Source organism: Silurus aristotelis (assembly GCF_946808225.1).
Source record: "Silurus aristotelis genome assembly, chromosome: 4".
Classification (NCBI taxonomy): domain Eukaryota; kingdom Metazoa; phylum Chordata; class Actinopteri; order Siluriformes; family Siluridae; genus Silurus; species Silurus aristotelis.
Genome location: NC_139577.1, coordinates 22,425,346 through 22,440,742, shown reverse-complemented (window position 1 = coordinate 22,440,742; position 15,397 = coordinate 22,425,346). Strand labels below are relative to the sequence as shown.

Sequence of the window (15,397 nt, the reverse complement as noted above, 5' to 3'; positions counted from 1 at the left end):
GGACTCTACCACAGTGCGCTATTTGGGGGAGGATGGGAGAGTGCTCACATGCCGCTGCTGGCTTTTAAAGTGCTTAACGAAAACAACAACAAAACAGTCTTACTATTTAAAGACTACACGTGGAAATATGGTCTAAGATTCCATCCCGGTATTTCAGTCTATATTTTGTCTCCCTTTCCCCGTGGACTTGGCACATTCCGCTGAGCAGCTCCACATGTATCGTAACTTGTTACCTCTTCTCAGCTCACTGTGCCCTTCCTCACCCCTGGTGTGTTACTCTTCTGCGTAAAGAAGAAACGGCGGAGCGTTTGATCTTACTTGGGATTATTGAGGATAAATCACTGTTACGGGATTGTTTAGCCCGATGTTACAGGAAAGAGGGGTGAGTTTGAACACTGCTGAATGTCCTTGTATGTTTTATACTATTTGCTTCCATACTGCAGTATGTGTAATGGGGAAGAAGAAGAAGAAGAAGGAGGAGCAGGGGGGCAGCCTGAGCGACGCTGGAACAGTTGTTTCCCCACATCTGAACATTCAACGTGGCAATGTTTAGACTCCACTGCGTGGATTTTTATTAAATAGACTATTATTTTTGGCAGTGATGAACTCTTTAGATAGGTGAGTCTGAGCATCTTCATGATGCAGTAATAAACCCAAGGCCAACTCTGCGTTAACTCCAGTTGGGTTCGGAGCAGTAAACCGACACTTTCCATGCAAATATGGCCTTTTCGGGTTGGAAGACTTGGGAGCTTGTCGTAAAAGCGAGTGCACTGGTTTTCAGCATGCACTTGAAAATTACATTGTTTCTGCCTGTTTCTGAAAACCAGTCTTTCTTCTCTTAGAAACGTGAGACGCGCTGTGTGCTCTCTGTTCTCTACACCTGCGCGGCTCTTCTTCATCCACATCAAACTCTTTAAGTTATTTATACACTTCTCTTATAACTGGTTCCGATATTGACCTTTACATTGTTGATTTATTATTAGGTTAATTTATTGTTCAATCACAGTTTCACACATCATTCAGCTGAAGAGCTTTACATTGTTTTGTTTGATTGTGTATTTGTCCTTTGAAGATCAGACTCTAAATGACTTAGTACTACTATAATACTGGCACAAACCTAATTTCCCAGTGTTGCCATTATTTCTCATTCTGGGCTTTAGATCTAATCTCTGGCTTGAGTCTCGTCCTGTGCAGCCAAATGGCTTCAGGAATGTTCACCATTTCCTCCTGAAATCCCAACACTTAACAAACAGAAAATCTCAACCCTGCTCTCTAAAGGCCCTCATTGATTTCATCTTAGGCCTTCAATGTTTAAACTGCAAACACATCACCATTTACATGTGGGTGAGTTTCTAATGCCGTAAACGTTTTTTAAGCTTCTTGGTTGCCAGGGGCCAGATCTTGCAGCTGAGTAATCATCATATGTATTAGAATTAACCGTGACATCCTCATCATGTCAACATCCTTGATCTCCTTCCAAGCTGAGATGGTCCTGTTTAATAAAATTGTTGTCCTCACATTAACTCAGGATATCCTGAATTTAACTTTACACCAGCCAATAATTTTCCTGTAATTGATTTTTTTTTTTTCTTGTTTGTGATCAAACTGTGATTGAGTTAATGTTGATTGGGATTAAACTAGTATATTATATACATTTTTGTTGGTTTTGTGTACTGAGGTAGTCTAAGAGCACTGTGATCTTAGCAAAAGCATGTGGAGGATCTCTTGGTTTCAGGAAGTTTTTGAGTGTGTTGTCGTTTGAGGAAACTGGAGTAAAGAGTGTGTAATTTTTTGATTGAATGTGTTGACTAAGGAAGCAGTGTTATGTCTGCCATCGGAAAAATAGCATGAACCTTTGCTCAGTGGTTTAACCTTGACTTTACATTGGTGTTGGAGTGTAGTGCTCCCTGACTTGTCTGGGTGAGAAAGAAGGGGGTCTGTATGGATGTTAGGTTACAAGTAAACAGAAGTATGGATTCAGTTTGGTACAGTACATAGCGTTGTATATCATATGTATGTTTGTGTTCTTAATTGAATGTGCTGTAATTCTTTTGTGTGTGTGCATGCACCATGATCGCCACCTGTGTAAGAAACTATGCAGGAAGTGGGTCACTCTTCATCCCTTCTCCTGGTTTCCTTTTTTTTTTTTTTTTCTAGTTTCCATTTTTTTTAGCCACAGGATGTTTTTCTTTGTTGCACAGGCCTCCTTTTGTGTTTGAAAATTCTTTGTGTATGTGCGAGTATGTATGTGAGTATGTGTGCACATGCACACATTATGTGTATTATATGTTTAGTCATCATGTTTTATCCAACAAGGAATCTTAAGCCCAGCAGTGTTTAAAAGAAAACGCATGCAGATTTGGACCAATCAGGTGGCTTGTATGGGGTGAAGGGATTTAAACCAACACAGGCTGTGTTTAGCTTAAATAGGGCGTAACAAACTGTTTTGTTGCTGGTGTTTCAGAATGTGGCACTGTGGTGTGGTTCAAGATAATTTCCTAGATGTTGGAGCTCATAGGTAGACACAAGCAGGTTTAAATGTTTTCTAGTATATCTATCAAATCATTGTATATGTCCTAATGATTATATACCATAATTATATAATTATTTTCATCCTTAGAATGAGTTTTATCCATGTCTAACTGTGTAACAGGATTATCCTGTTTAACTGAATGGCAATCAATAGGAGCATGTATAGCACTACTTTTACATATTTGGCATTAGCAGCCTCAGCAGTAAGCACATAAACATCTTCATACATTGAACTTTGTAGTTAAAACTCTCTGATATTTAAAGTTCACTGATATTGTTTTTCAGGATCCATTTAATAAAAGAATCTCTCCAGCGCAGTGGCCAAATTGTGCTGTTTAAAACATGCAAAAAGAAATGAGCTTTTTCGTGCCACTGCCTACCCCATTAGCACAGTTTAATACTATGCCTGGTATAGTTCGCCTCTGTTTTCCAGTCACACACAGTCACCTGTGTCTAATTAAATCCTACAGTAGACGCTGGCTGTGGCGAGTCAAGTTTCACTTTGTGATTGGTTAAGAGAGTTGGTTTGGTTGGTGGGTTTAAGACTGGTGTTTCAGTTGCCTCATTTGTTATTGCTAATTGCATGTGTAGCATGTCTAAACTGAAAGCCAAACAGGAAATCTTATGATCGCTCAACAAAAAAAGGAAGGCATTGCTGTTACTGCTATCCTGTTATTCTTCTTTATGACTGGAGAAACAACTTTAAAGCATGTATGTATGTATGTATGGGAACAATTTAGACAGCTGTATTCTTATTATCAGCAAACCACTTTGCTTATTTCTAGTATATTCGTGGCATACCGTTCCATAATTCATGACAGAAGTCTAGTGGACAGGGTAAGGTTTAGTAAAATTACTAGAATAGTTGCTGTTTAACAGTAACTTGGGATTGGCAATATTATGATGTGTAATTCATGTAACAATAAACTATTCCACAATAGAAACAATGCGGGGTTTTTTTTAGAATATTGTGGCTCTTGTGACATGACCTCAGAGTAATGAGTAAGAGTTTGGATATTAAAGTCTGTTTTTATATAATTCTTTAAATATTCACCATTCAAAAAAATTTAGTTTTTGTAAATGCATTTGTGTATTAGGGTGTGATTTACCATTAACAAAAAATGTGCAGCTTGAAGCATCTTTTCGATCACTGAGAATTTAGGGTTGTATCTTTTTCTTATTGATAAGCTAAGTGCTATAGTGGGAATGGCCAAAGCTGTGTGTATACATTTGTGGAATTTTCGGGGGGGAAAAACACCTTGGCTGCTTGGGAAGGGAACCACAGGGTGTCATTTATGGTGTGTTCGTTTAAAAAAAAAAGCATGTTGGGACGTGTTGTTTCAACTTGCAAGTTATTTCCATTTTTCCTCCCTCCCTCTATCCCTCACCCTCTTTCTCTTTGCCGTCTACTCCACATGGTTGCCAGATGTCTTTGTATTAAGTCACATGCTCATACTTAGCTCCTTTATTGTTAGCAGAAGAGCAGAGAGAGCTGCAAATAAAATGTCCCAAATAGACTGTCTCATCTGTGGTACTCATTTCCATCTGTGTTCACTGTGGTTTGTTCTGTTCTGTAACTTATTCTAGTCTTGCATTTAAATGAGGATGTAAAGTTCTTTAGTAAATAAGCAAAATGTTAATGGTAATGACTGCATATTCAGCAATGAGGGTTTACGCAGTATGGCAGAAAGTAAATGTGTTTAATTTGTGGATTTCTTAGATATGGTTTTCAAATACATTTTTTTTTTCTATAATGTTTTTAATCCATACTAATACAACCTATGCACATTTTTATTTTATGTGCTAAACAGTGCTGTTTCAAGGTTTCAAGGTAACCTAACCCATTTCAAGGTAATTGTGTTCACATTACATGTAAATGTATTCAGTTTGTCCACTGATTTGACATTGGATACAAGGATAGAAACAGATATTATACCTTTACACTTTGTATTGTGCATTATAGGAAATAGCTTGTATTATAGTACAGAAATCTGGTGCGGTGGTTACGTTCCAAAACAACCCGCGATAAACGAAAAACTGCAATAAACAGACGCCACCCCAAAAACTGCTTTTTTTTTTTTATTTCAATTGTTTAAGCCGTAAATCATCCTCCCACACACACAAAACATTTGCAAGAATACAGTAATTATATTTTTATTAATAAAGGCCATTATTTCAACATAAAACTCCATAAAAACTATTCCCTATAATTGTTTTGGTCTATCGTGCTATCTGTGAGACACCGGGAAAATAAGCAAAACTAATTAGTTATGTGGCAAATGCAATTCCTTGATAAACCGGGGGCGTGAGATTCGAACTACGGTAAAGAGGGTGATTTAATATATAAGCTAAATGATTAAATAATGTTTCACATCATTAACTCAATCAAGTTCAGTTATTACTTTATTCTTGTCAAGGACATAGTGTTTCCAAAGCCTGTGAGCACTGGGCATGAGGTGACTGACCATACAGACTCCGTGAGATGCCTGGCCAAATTTCTAGCCTAATTTTATAAGGGATTTAGATACAAGACACCATGCACATCAGAGATGAATAGATTGCTGTTTAGGGGAAGGTCAGCAGGCAATAGTCAGAGAACATACTATGATTGTGACTTAAACCTGAGAAATACACCCACACCAGCAGCAGAATGAATATTAACAAACAAATGCTTCCTGAGTTCTGAGTATTGGCTAATACCAGCCTTATGCTGACTTCTTTACAGACACAAAGCCCCAGTCAGCAAGCAAGTTTTTGAATCAGCAAGCAATGTATTTGAAACATCATGGATATTGTATCAGCATTTTTAATGAAAATTCAGTAGATTAATGTGTCTGTAAATATAAGCCCAGATACTGAACAGTGATTGGTGCTTTGCTCAGCAGTTCTTTAAAAAGGTACATATTTCTCCTGCTGTCAAATAACTTCCAGTGCAAAAGTGTTTACTTGGTTAAAAATGTGTTTATTCTAAAGCTGAGGATCCAGTGATGGAGAATGTAAGTGATGTTAATTCGTCCACAAAAGCAGCTTAAGACAACAATTTTAAAGATGAGAACAGTGTGAAATTTTGCATATTTTTGTTGGAAACATTGAAATATTATTTTTTTAAGGAAGGGGGAAAAAAAAAAACACAATCTGGAATCAATAGCCTACAGGTTACTGGCCATAAGGATGTTCAAGATATTTCACCATTGTATTCTATGCAGACCAGCGAGTTTTTGTTTGAAAAACAAAAAAAAATTTTTTGTTGGTGGTGATTTAGAGAATGTGGAAAGGGGTTGCCAAAAAAAAAAAAAAAAGTTTTATTAGTAGTTCCAGCAAAATGATTAATAAAAATTTACCTGTTATTTCTAAAATGGGGAGGGCAATATTGAGAAAGCATATTTGTGGATATAGTCTAGAGAGGTTATAAAGGTCAACAGAACATAGCTTTCTTTATTTAGATACATGATCAGAATTAAAAACACAAAGACATGTGGCTACAAGTCATTTTGTGCATAATTATTAAACCGTAGGTTTGTTCTGGTTGATCGATTAAGACTTTAAAATCAGGTTAACACTTGGCATGCCAAAAGTAATAAAAAAAAGTACTATTTTCTAAAATTGTGTTTATTTTATTGTTTAGCATTATAAAACTTCTAGTTCTTATGTAATTAGGCCAAAAACTGGTGTAAACCTAGAACAAATCTCAAAGCTTAGGGGTTCTTAAAACCATCATTGGCTTTTGGTCCACACCCCTGAAACGTGAGTCAGTGCTGGAACCACTTGGGTTAAAGAGCAAAAAAGAAAAACACAGGATTAATGAGGCCAGTAGGAGATTGTAGTGAACCACAGGTTTATATATTGGTTGCATATCCAAATTTTGTCAGCTCTAGGCCTCTTTCTACTGCTCAAAGGAATGAAACCATTTTTGTACCAAATTTTAGGGTCAGGTTATTTATTTTGGTGCCTTTACATAGTAGGTATGTTCTGATAATGTAATAGCACAGTTGTTGTCATGGAAACATGCTTTGTCAAATATGCATCTGAGAAAAGTACTCGGCAAAATATTACACATTAGGGAATTTTATGTAAATTAGGTGCATGTTCAGATCAAATAAACAAGTTAATTCTTTTGACTATCAGTTGTTGAACAGTGGAATCTGACTCATATTGTTAAAGAAAGTTCATTTAAAAAGAGGAAAAAAAGAATATTAATATTCTCTATTACTGATACTCTGGTGCTGCTAATCAGATTAAATAAATCCATGATTGTAAAGCATCCAGTGAAATTTATCTACAACTGTGTTGTTGGCACAGCATCTTGATTTCCATGCCAGTTCTAGTGACAATCTTCAACAATCTGTGTTCGAGCCTCATCTGTGTGTGACTGACTGCACTGCTGCGTGTTCTGACCTGTAGGGTATTGTTGAGGTTGATGGCTATCAGAATGAAGGTATGGTGTTTTCAGATTGTGCAGACACAACAAGAGCAATATTATTAACTGTTTAGCCTGTTTACTCGGTCAATGCAAATACATAGCTGACTTTAAAATTGATTAAACACTGTACAGTGTTACAATGCTAATGCTTTTGTGCAGATAGTAAAGAAAGTTGTTTATTGCCTTTATTGCGCAGGCACAACAGATCTGATTGGTTTGAAATAAAACTAGCAAAGGATTTGAGTTGAAAGAAACAACTTTTATGTGTAAGCTAAGCAGATTTCTCAATAACACATCCCATTGCTAGAACATAACTGGAAGTTGAATAACTGTGAATTACTAAAATGCCTATTGAAGGAATATCAATAAAAAACTACAGATGCTTTACTGATTTGTCCAGCAGCATAAAAATGTTGCTGCTCAGTTTCCTTTGACAGCAGTATTTCATTAAACATTTATTATATTTTTCTATTTATTATATGATAAATATCTTGTTTATATAAGATGAAGGAACTTCGCTATTTCTTGAGCTCTATAGTGCTCAGTAAAGGGTTGATGTTCTTGTGTTCGAACAATGATCTGCAACACAATCAAATTATGCACTGTACATGAAGCTGCTAGCATAGCTATAGCAGTATGTAGCATTGCCACCTAACAGCTTTAGGTTCCCTGGTTTGATTTTGATCTTAGATTACTGTCAGTGTGGGGTTTTGCATGCTCTGTTTGTGTCCATGTGGGTCTGTGTTTTCTAGTCTTTCAAAACCTGCCAGGACATGGTTTACTTTGAAAATGTGCATATTGTGTTCAGGCTACACTTTGAGCAACCTATGTCTCATCCAGGGAGTGTTCATGCTTCACCAGAGTAGGTTCTGAAACCACAGAGCAAGATAAATCAGTTATTAGTCATATATAATGAGTTATCATAGTTATATTTTAAATTTTGTACTAATTTGATGAGTGAACTAAGAATCTCCAGATGATGTATTATATTTGTAAACAAAGAAATGTACGTGCTATGTGTTAAACTGTGCTAAAAGCATTAAGAATATGAAGTGCTGGTATGTGGCATAAACATCCTGGCTGGGGATTTGCTAACAAAGCAGGACGTGCTACAAAAGCTACAGTTCGCAATTAGCCATGTATTGCATTCAATGAACAGTGTTACTATCTGTACAAGTTGGCTGTACAATACTGCCCAAATAAGGCATATGGAATTATTTTATGTTTTAATGTAAGCTAGCACAGTCTTGAGAATCTCCAGCATGTTCTGCACATACAAATTCATGCAAAGGCACACATTGTTGGAATGAGAAGCAGATGTCGGGTTGGAATTCTCCTGACTGCAGCAGTTCTCTCTTTCATTCACTCTCTCTTGCTTTCTCTCTCACAGCTTTCACCACAGTGACTCTCTTCTCTGACATTTTTCTCAATTTTTTGTATTTTTTGTATTTTTTTAAAACTGTTAAATGCATCATAACCTCAATATTATTTAAAACTGAAACATAAATATTTTTATTGCAGGTTATTCACACCTACTTAGTACATCCTAGCCATGGCATTACACAGATGTCATGAACTTGTTAGAATATGTGTGTAATTTTCCTACTGAACCTACATGGTAAAAATGAAATGACTGTCCGTGTGTGTTCTGCCACGTTGTCAGAATGGCTGAAACGTAGGAAGTGACTCAGGCTCAGTCCATTTTAACATTGCTGCCCCTCTTTTTCTCTGTCTCACTTTTACTTTTTTTTTTTATGCAGTGTGATGTCTTTCTAGAAAGTCATCTGCAATCAATTGAATAACAAAGAATGTTGTTTTTAATGTGTATATAAATATGAAACTGTTGCTTGTTGTGCATGTCAGTGAGGTTGGTGTCTGGAAGGCAGATGTTCAGATTGTCCGTCGCAAGCAAAACATTCTTAGCTGATGAGATCAGGGCAGCGGGACAAAATGTGTGTGCCTGTGATTATTTGTAACAACCGTTTTTTGAATGCATTAAATGAAAGTCTCTTGTTTCTTTCTTTCGTTTTTCTCTTTTTCTAGGGCGTGGATGTGTTGTGAATCAACTGAGTCTGTGTGTGAGAGACAGAAAGACTGTATATGTGTGAATTTACTAAACCCAGTACAGTGAGAGTGTAAGCGTGAGGGCGCTCTTGGGGGCGGAGCTCCACAAAGGGGCAGTGTTTCCAGGAGGAAGCCAGACAAACATGAGCAAATTGACGTTTCACAACAACAAGACCATGCAGGATCGCCGTTGTGTGTGTGTGTTTCTCCCAAACGATGAAACACTCAACGTCATTGTCAGTGTAAGTTAATCACAATTCCAAAGCACTCACTCATACACTCATTTGCCACTTCCTGGCGTTCTTTCGGCTGGAATATTCCAGTATTCCCCATTTTCAGCCTTTATGATTAGATTTAGATGTGCTGAGGTTTGCATATGGATTTGAACTGAACAAGAGTCAGTGCTGTATAAATAACATTTCTTAATCATTTACAGCATGATAAATGATGTGCTAGTGGGTGATGTATGTAACTTTTTTTGTCATTATGCCAGTATATTTGCCGTGACTGCTTTTAGCTACTGATCACCCCGAGAGGCAGAATTAGTGTTTAAATGGCAAAAGAATTAAACAAAATAGTATCATTGCTGAAAGTGCAGTACTGCCACAAGCTCATAACGTCCTCTGTTGAAACAGCTATGAGCAGAACCAATGTCAAGGCATCAACAGAGATTGCAGCAATGGCAATAGAGGTGCATATTATTAGGATGAAACACAGACGGGGCAGGTCTCGGCACAAAGGACGGGTTTAGGAATTCACACTCACACCTCAGAATAAAAGCTCAAAGCACTTTCTTTTTTTCTTTATGCTTCAAAGTTTTTCTTTGATGTATGCTGCCACTTTTTGTTTTTGGGCATCATCTATGTTGACATCTGTTAAAAACTTACAAGATATGGGAGTGATGTTTATAAGCTTTAAAACAAGTTGTCTCCGATTCCCATCCTTAGTGAAATCTAAATATATATACACTCACTAATTGGCTAAAAAGGTGTATGTTTATCTTCTGTCAATCAGGTGAAGACTTTGTGTCAGGAATTGCTGGAGCAAGTGTGTGATCTTCTCCGTCTTAAAGATTGTCACCTATTCGGCCTCAGCGTTGTTCAGAGTAAGACACGTTCAGAGTATTCACATGTTCAGACAATGCTTTTTTTTATTTTTTATAATTCAATATTTTATGTCTTTTTACATATGATGTCTTCTTTTTCTACAGATAATGAGCACATCTATATGGAACTGGGACAGAAGCTGTCCAAATACTGCCCTAGGGAGTGGAAACGAGAAGCCAGCAGGGTAAAACTCACCCAACATACTTGCAAAAACACTTGTAAAAGGCATATAAATCCATATTAACTGATGCTTATCTATGCAAAATCACTTTAGGGTACTTCCAAAAAGGATCTTTAATTCTCAATAATGAGTGAAAGCTAAATCAAGTTAATGTATGTTTAACACAGGGAATTGATCAGTTTGGGCCTCCAATGATTGTGCACTTCAGAGCTCAGTACTATGTGGAGAATGGCAGACTTATCAGGTATATTTTTTGCATATGTTTTTAACATAATATTAATGTGTTTTATAATGTCGTTTTGTTGGTTTTTACCAATATTCATATTATTTACCAACATTTGTAATCTGTCTCGCTCAGTGATCGTATGGCAAGGTATTATTATTACTGGCATTTGAGGAAACAAGTGATGCAGTCCCAATGTGTCCAGCGGGAGGAGGCCTATTTCTTGCTAGCTGCATTTGCTCTTCAGGCTGACCTGGGAAATTACAAGCGAAACAAACACTTTAGCTCCTACTTCCAGCCCGAGTCGTACTTTCCTTCATGGGTAAATTTTAAAGCCTTTTTGTAACTAAATGTTAGGTCTGTTAGTACTGCAAGATTAAAAGTAAAATGACTTTTTACTCTTTGTATTCATCCATTTATCTCTCTCCTCTCCAGGTCATCACTAAAAGGGGGAGAGACTACATTCTCCGGCATATTCCGAATATGCATAAGGAACAGTTTGCTCTCACCGCATCAGAAGCTCAGCTGAAATACATCAAACAAGCAGCACTTCTGGATGATGTCACTGTCCACTACTACCGCCTTTATAAGGTCAGGGAGAAAGTGTTAATTTGTGCATGTCTGTAAGTGAGCTTGGCTATAACATCAGGAGTGAATTATCTCGCAGCTAACCTGCTGTAAAATACTCTTTCAGGATAAAAAGGAAGTGGAAGCATCTTTAACCCTTGGGCTTACTCTGCGTGGTATCCAGATCTTTCAGGTGTGTTTGTCTGTCTTGTGTTTATTATCTCTTTCACTGCTAAAATGTTATTGATCTCATTACTAGCCCTTAATGTTGGAAGCAGGCATCACCAAGTTGTGTTAATTTTCATCAGTGTTTTACACTATTTACAATAAGATATTTAGGAAGCCTCATTTAAATGCAAATAATGCAAATATCAAATGTTCAAATTGTGTATCTTTATAATAAAAGTTGTATATTAAACTGCATTATTCTCATTATTCCGCAGAATGTGGGCAGTGTCCGGCAGCTTCTATATGATTTTCCCTGGACCAATGTGGGCAAACTTGTATTTGTGGTCAGTAGTATTATAACAGCAGAACAATTCAAAAAGTGTCTTAATTGGACATGGTGTTAAATAAATAGTTTATTTAATTTATTAAACTTTATTTAGTGAGTTAATACTTACACTTCACATACATTGCTACATGGTCTGTACCTTACATAATTATAGAAAATCACATTTAAAAAATGGCTTTAAATAGGGTTTGACATTAATCCTGCATGATGGCCTGTGTCTAAGATTCTATTGATGTTCTTTCTCTCACTCTCTTGCGCTCAGGGGAAGAGGTTTGAGATCTTGCCCGACGGCTTGCCCTCTGCCAGAAAGCTCACCTACTACACTGGCTGTCCGCTGCGTTCCCGCCATCTCCTACAGTTGCTTAGCAACAGTCACCGCCTATACATGAACCTTCAGCCTGTGCTGAAGCAAGTCCGACGCCTGGAGGAGAACGAAGGTACTTCTGAGTTTGTGTACATATTAATGATTTGACGCCAATGAAAGCTTGAATATAAAAATACAGAAAGGACTGTGTGATCACGCCCAATGCAATACAGTGGTAGGAAACTAAAGTGAACAGTTTGAGTAAATAATATAAGTAACAAAACTGCAGAATCTATAACCATCAAAAATCTTTGTTTAGCACCAATTTATTTTGAATAGATTTAGAATGTTACACATTTAACATCAATTTCACTTTATTTTGTGTCTTTAGACTGTGTCTACATGTAGATTTTCAGCTCCTTTTCCCATATGAGTCTGTTTAGTTTAACATTACCGTGAATTAGTTTTCTTTGCCATTCTCCCTCCACACTGGTGAAAATCCTAGCTTTGAAGAAAGTTTTAAAAGTCTTGACTTATTTCAAGATTATTTTTATATCACTATAAATGCTGCTTTGCTTTATTATAATGTAACTATTAGTTAAATACAACTAAATTGCTCATATTATTCATAACTCGTAACAATAAGTAACTTAATTTTGTCTATTAAATTTCATGATCTTGAGAATATGCATGTTTTGTAGAGAAGAAGCAGTATCGGGAGTCATATATAAGTGATGCACTGGAGTTGGACATGGAACAGCTGGAGCAGCGATCTCGTGCTAGTGGAAGCAGCATGGGTAGTGTTTCACGGCAAAAACGATTCTCGCGTCACTCTACAACCAGCCACAGCAGCTCTCACACTTCAGGCATCGAAACCGACAGCTTTCGTACCCCAGCACACACACCGCACCGGCCACTTCGCTCACACTCCTCCTCCAACACCAGCCATGCCAGTACACGCACCTCTGGCATTGAGAGCAGTGGCAAGGAGCGAGGTCTGGATGATGATGGTATGAAACACGTGCGCCCACACACACACTTCATAATCTCTAGATATTTATTAGGCTGTTGTTTGTGTAACACCGAATATGTAAAGATGCAGCTGTGTAATCTGCATGGTTGATTTAGTATATACTGTTTGTTTACCATTTGTGTTTCTGCAGAGATTGAGATGTTGGTTGATGACCCTAAAGACTATGAAGAACTCACTGATTTAGCATTGGAGCTTAGTCAAGACCTCTGCATTCACATCACCGAGGACATGTTAACATCTGCCCAAAGCAATGGCTACTCAGGTACAAATATACACATGAGCAAGTTTTTACGTGATCCTTGTTTGGATTTTCATGTTGTGGTGAAAAGGAATACTGTTCATGATCAATATGTTAAGACTTTGTCATTACCGTAATTTCCGGACTATTAAGCGCACCCAAATATAAGCTGCACACACTGAATTTTACAAAGATTTTTATTTTGAACATAAATAATCCGCACCTGTCTATAAGCCGCAGGTGTCTACACTGAAACTAATGAACTTTACACAGGCTTTAATAAAATACAGTGTCTGTTACACGGCTTGTATCTAAACAGTAGCCTACCAAGAAAGTCATGGTTCACTGTCTTCCTTTCACAACAATTTCTCTCGGGAGTTTATCTTTTGGCATCGTTGTGCGTTTAAAAATCACCATCGGTGAATTTTTTTTCCCGATGCCGTGCAGCTCAGAACACAGGTGAAGTGCGTTTTTTTCATGCCCGGTTGTTTTTAGCGTGATGGATGATTCACATTTCCTATTGCCAGTCCGAGTGAGCGGCAGGGCAAACGTCAGAGGAACATCATCCATATTTATGATGTGGTGCAGCTTGATTCAGTGGGAGCGCGATTTAATATAAAGAGTTTCATTGGTTCACCTGAACCTGTTCGGCAATTTCATTGGTCTAATGTTATGGGGCCCAGTTTTTTGGTTTGAAGTTTGTAAAACCGGGAAAACCCCAGGCAAAAAATCCACAAATTAGCCGCTTCATTGTTTAAGCCGCGGGGTTCAAAGCGTGGGGAAAAAAGTAGCGGCTTATAGTCCGGAAAATACGGTATATATTATCCAAATTTGCAATTGTGATTACTGAAAAACACATTAAAATGAACAATAATTGCTAGTGGTGGAAATATAAATACACAAGAGTTCAACAAATAATGCAATGAATAATAGTCTTTCTTTTGACTTGTATTAAATAATAACAATGCTGCCGATGTGCACCCAGGCTTAGTTGTAAAGGAAGTAAGCTCATCAACATCCAGTTCATCTGAGACCGTTGTGAAGATGAAAGGCCAAAGCATTGAATCACTTCCTCAGGTCACACCCACATTCACACTCTGGCATAATTTTATCCTCTAACAAATGCAGAACGTATTATTCTTTTAAACTAGATTCTTATTTTTATGTGTATTTATTTTTTAGATGGTGTCTGGCAGGAAGTCTCAAAACTCCACGGACCGGCATAGCCAATCACTGGATGATATCCGTCTATTCCAAAGGAATTCCTTGGAGTGGGTAGAGCCCTGTCAGGACTCTGCCCACAGTTACACATTTGGTTGTGTGGAGGAACTTAGCAATGGTTACCAGGGAGTTATGGAACAGCGGGCTGGTATCTGTGATGAGCAACACCCTTTTCCCATCAAAAGAACCAACAAGTACTTCTCCCTGGACCTGACCACAGAGGAGGTGCCTGAATTTGTGGTGTAAGCAGGAAGGATAATCAAAACTAAGAAAAAGCTTAAAGACACGACTGAGGACCTTTATTTGTATGTGTATGCGTATGCGTGTAGGTGTGTGCTTATGTTAGTGTGTGTTTAAGGTTCATAAAGAAGCTGCTGAATTTGGGACAAGAAAAGAAAGGGAAACTGCTTCAGTCTGGTTTAGCTGCTCAGCTGCTGCGTGTCTGTGTGTCTGTCTGTGTGTCTGTCTGTGTGTCTGTCTGTGTGTCTGTCTGTGTGTCTGTCTGTGTGTCTGTGTGTGAGAGAGAGAGTGAGTAAGAGAATATATGTGTTTTTAAACATACAGTATGAGCTATTGACCAAAGATTAGCAGTCTTCAGTGTTCAATAAGCAACTGAACATACAAGCCAAATCATAATACTCAATGGACAGGCTTGGTACTAGTATTTGCATTACCAGGAAAAGTTTGGACACCCTAGAAGTTTGTTTTTTCAAAGTTTTGAAGACATTGTGATTACTGCTATTGGTTATAACTGGTTACAAGACCCATGTAAAAAGTAAGGTTAATGCCTGGTAAATTGTAGTTATTATATATATATATATATATATATATATATATATATATATATATATATATATATATATATATATATATATATATATATATATATATATATTTTTTTTTTTTTTTTTTTTATACTTCCCCAAACAAATACTTTTTCTTTAGAACATTTGAGAAACAACAAATATGTGCTCAGCTTAGCTAGAGAATTCTT

At 37.3% G+C, this 15,397-nt stretch overlaps 1 protein-coding gene across 1 annotated transcript; it reads left to right on the top strand.

Annotated features, from left to right (window-relative positions):
- Positions 1-241: 241 nt before the first annotated feature.
- frmd6 (FERM domain containing 6) lies at positions 242-14,801 on the top strand. The gene is made up of 14 exons (XM_083538275.1): positions 242-382; positions 8,996-9,258; positions 10,031-10,121; positions 10,227-10,306; positions 10,471-10,547; positions 10,662-10,848; positions 10,962-11,117; positions 11,221-11,286; positions 11,537-11,605; positions 11,870-12,044; positions 12,613-12,921; positions 13,075-13,206; positions 14,168-14,259; positions 14,365-14,801. The coding sequence occupies exons 2-14, from the start codon at positions 9,160-9,162 to the stop codon at positions 14,647-14,649; spliced, it is 1,818 nt and encodes a 605-aa protein (XP_083394401.1). The 5' UTR covers positions 242-382; positions 8,996-9,159; the 3' UTR covers positions 14,650-14,801.
- Positions 14,802-15,397: the final 596 nt, after the last annotated feature.

Excerpts from the sequence above, each read along its gene's own strand:
- frmd6 (XM_083538275.1), top strand. The coding sequence starts at position 9,160 with ATGAGCAAATTGACGTTTCACAACAACAAGACCATGCAGGATCGCCGT. Across the intron at positions 10,548-10,661 it reads GAGAATGGCAGACTTATCAG|TGATCGTATGGCAAGGTATT; the intron begins GTATATTTTTTG and ends TGTCTCGCTCAG. Across the intron at positions 11,118-11,220 it reads ACTACTACCGCCTTTATAAG|GATAAAAAGGAAGTGGAAGC; the intron begins GTCAGGGAGAAA and ends ATACTCTTTCAG.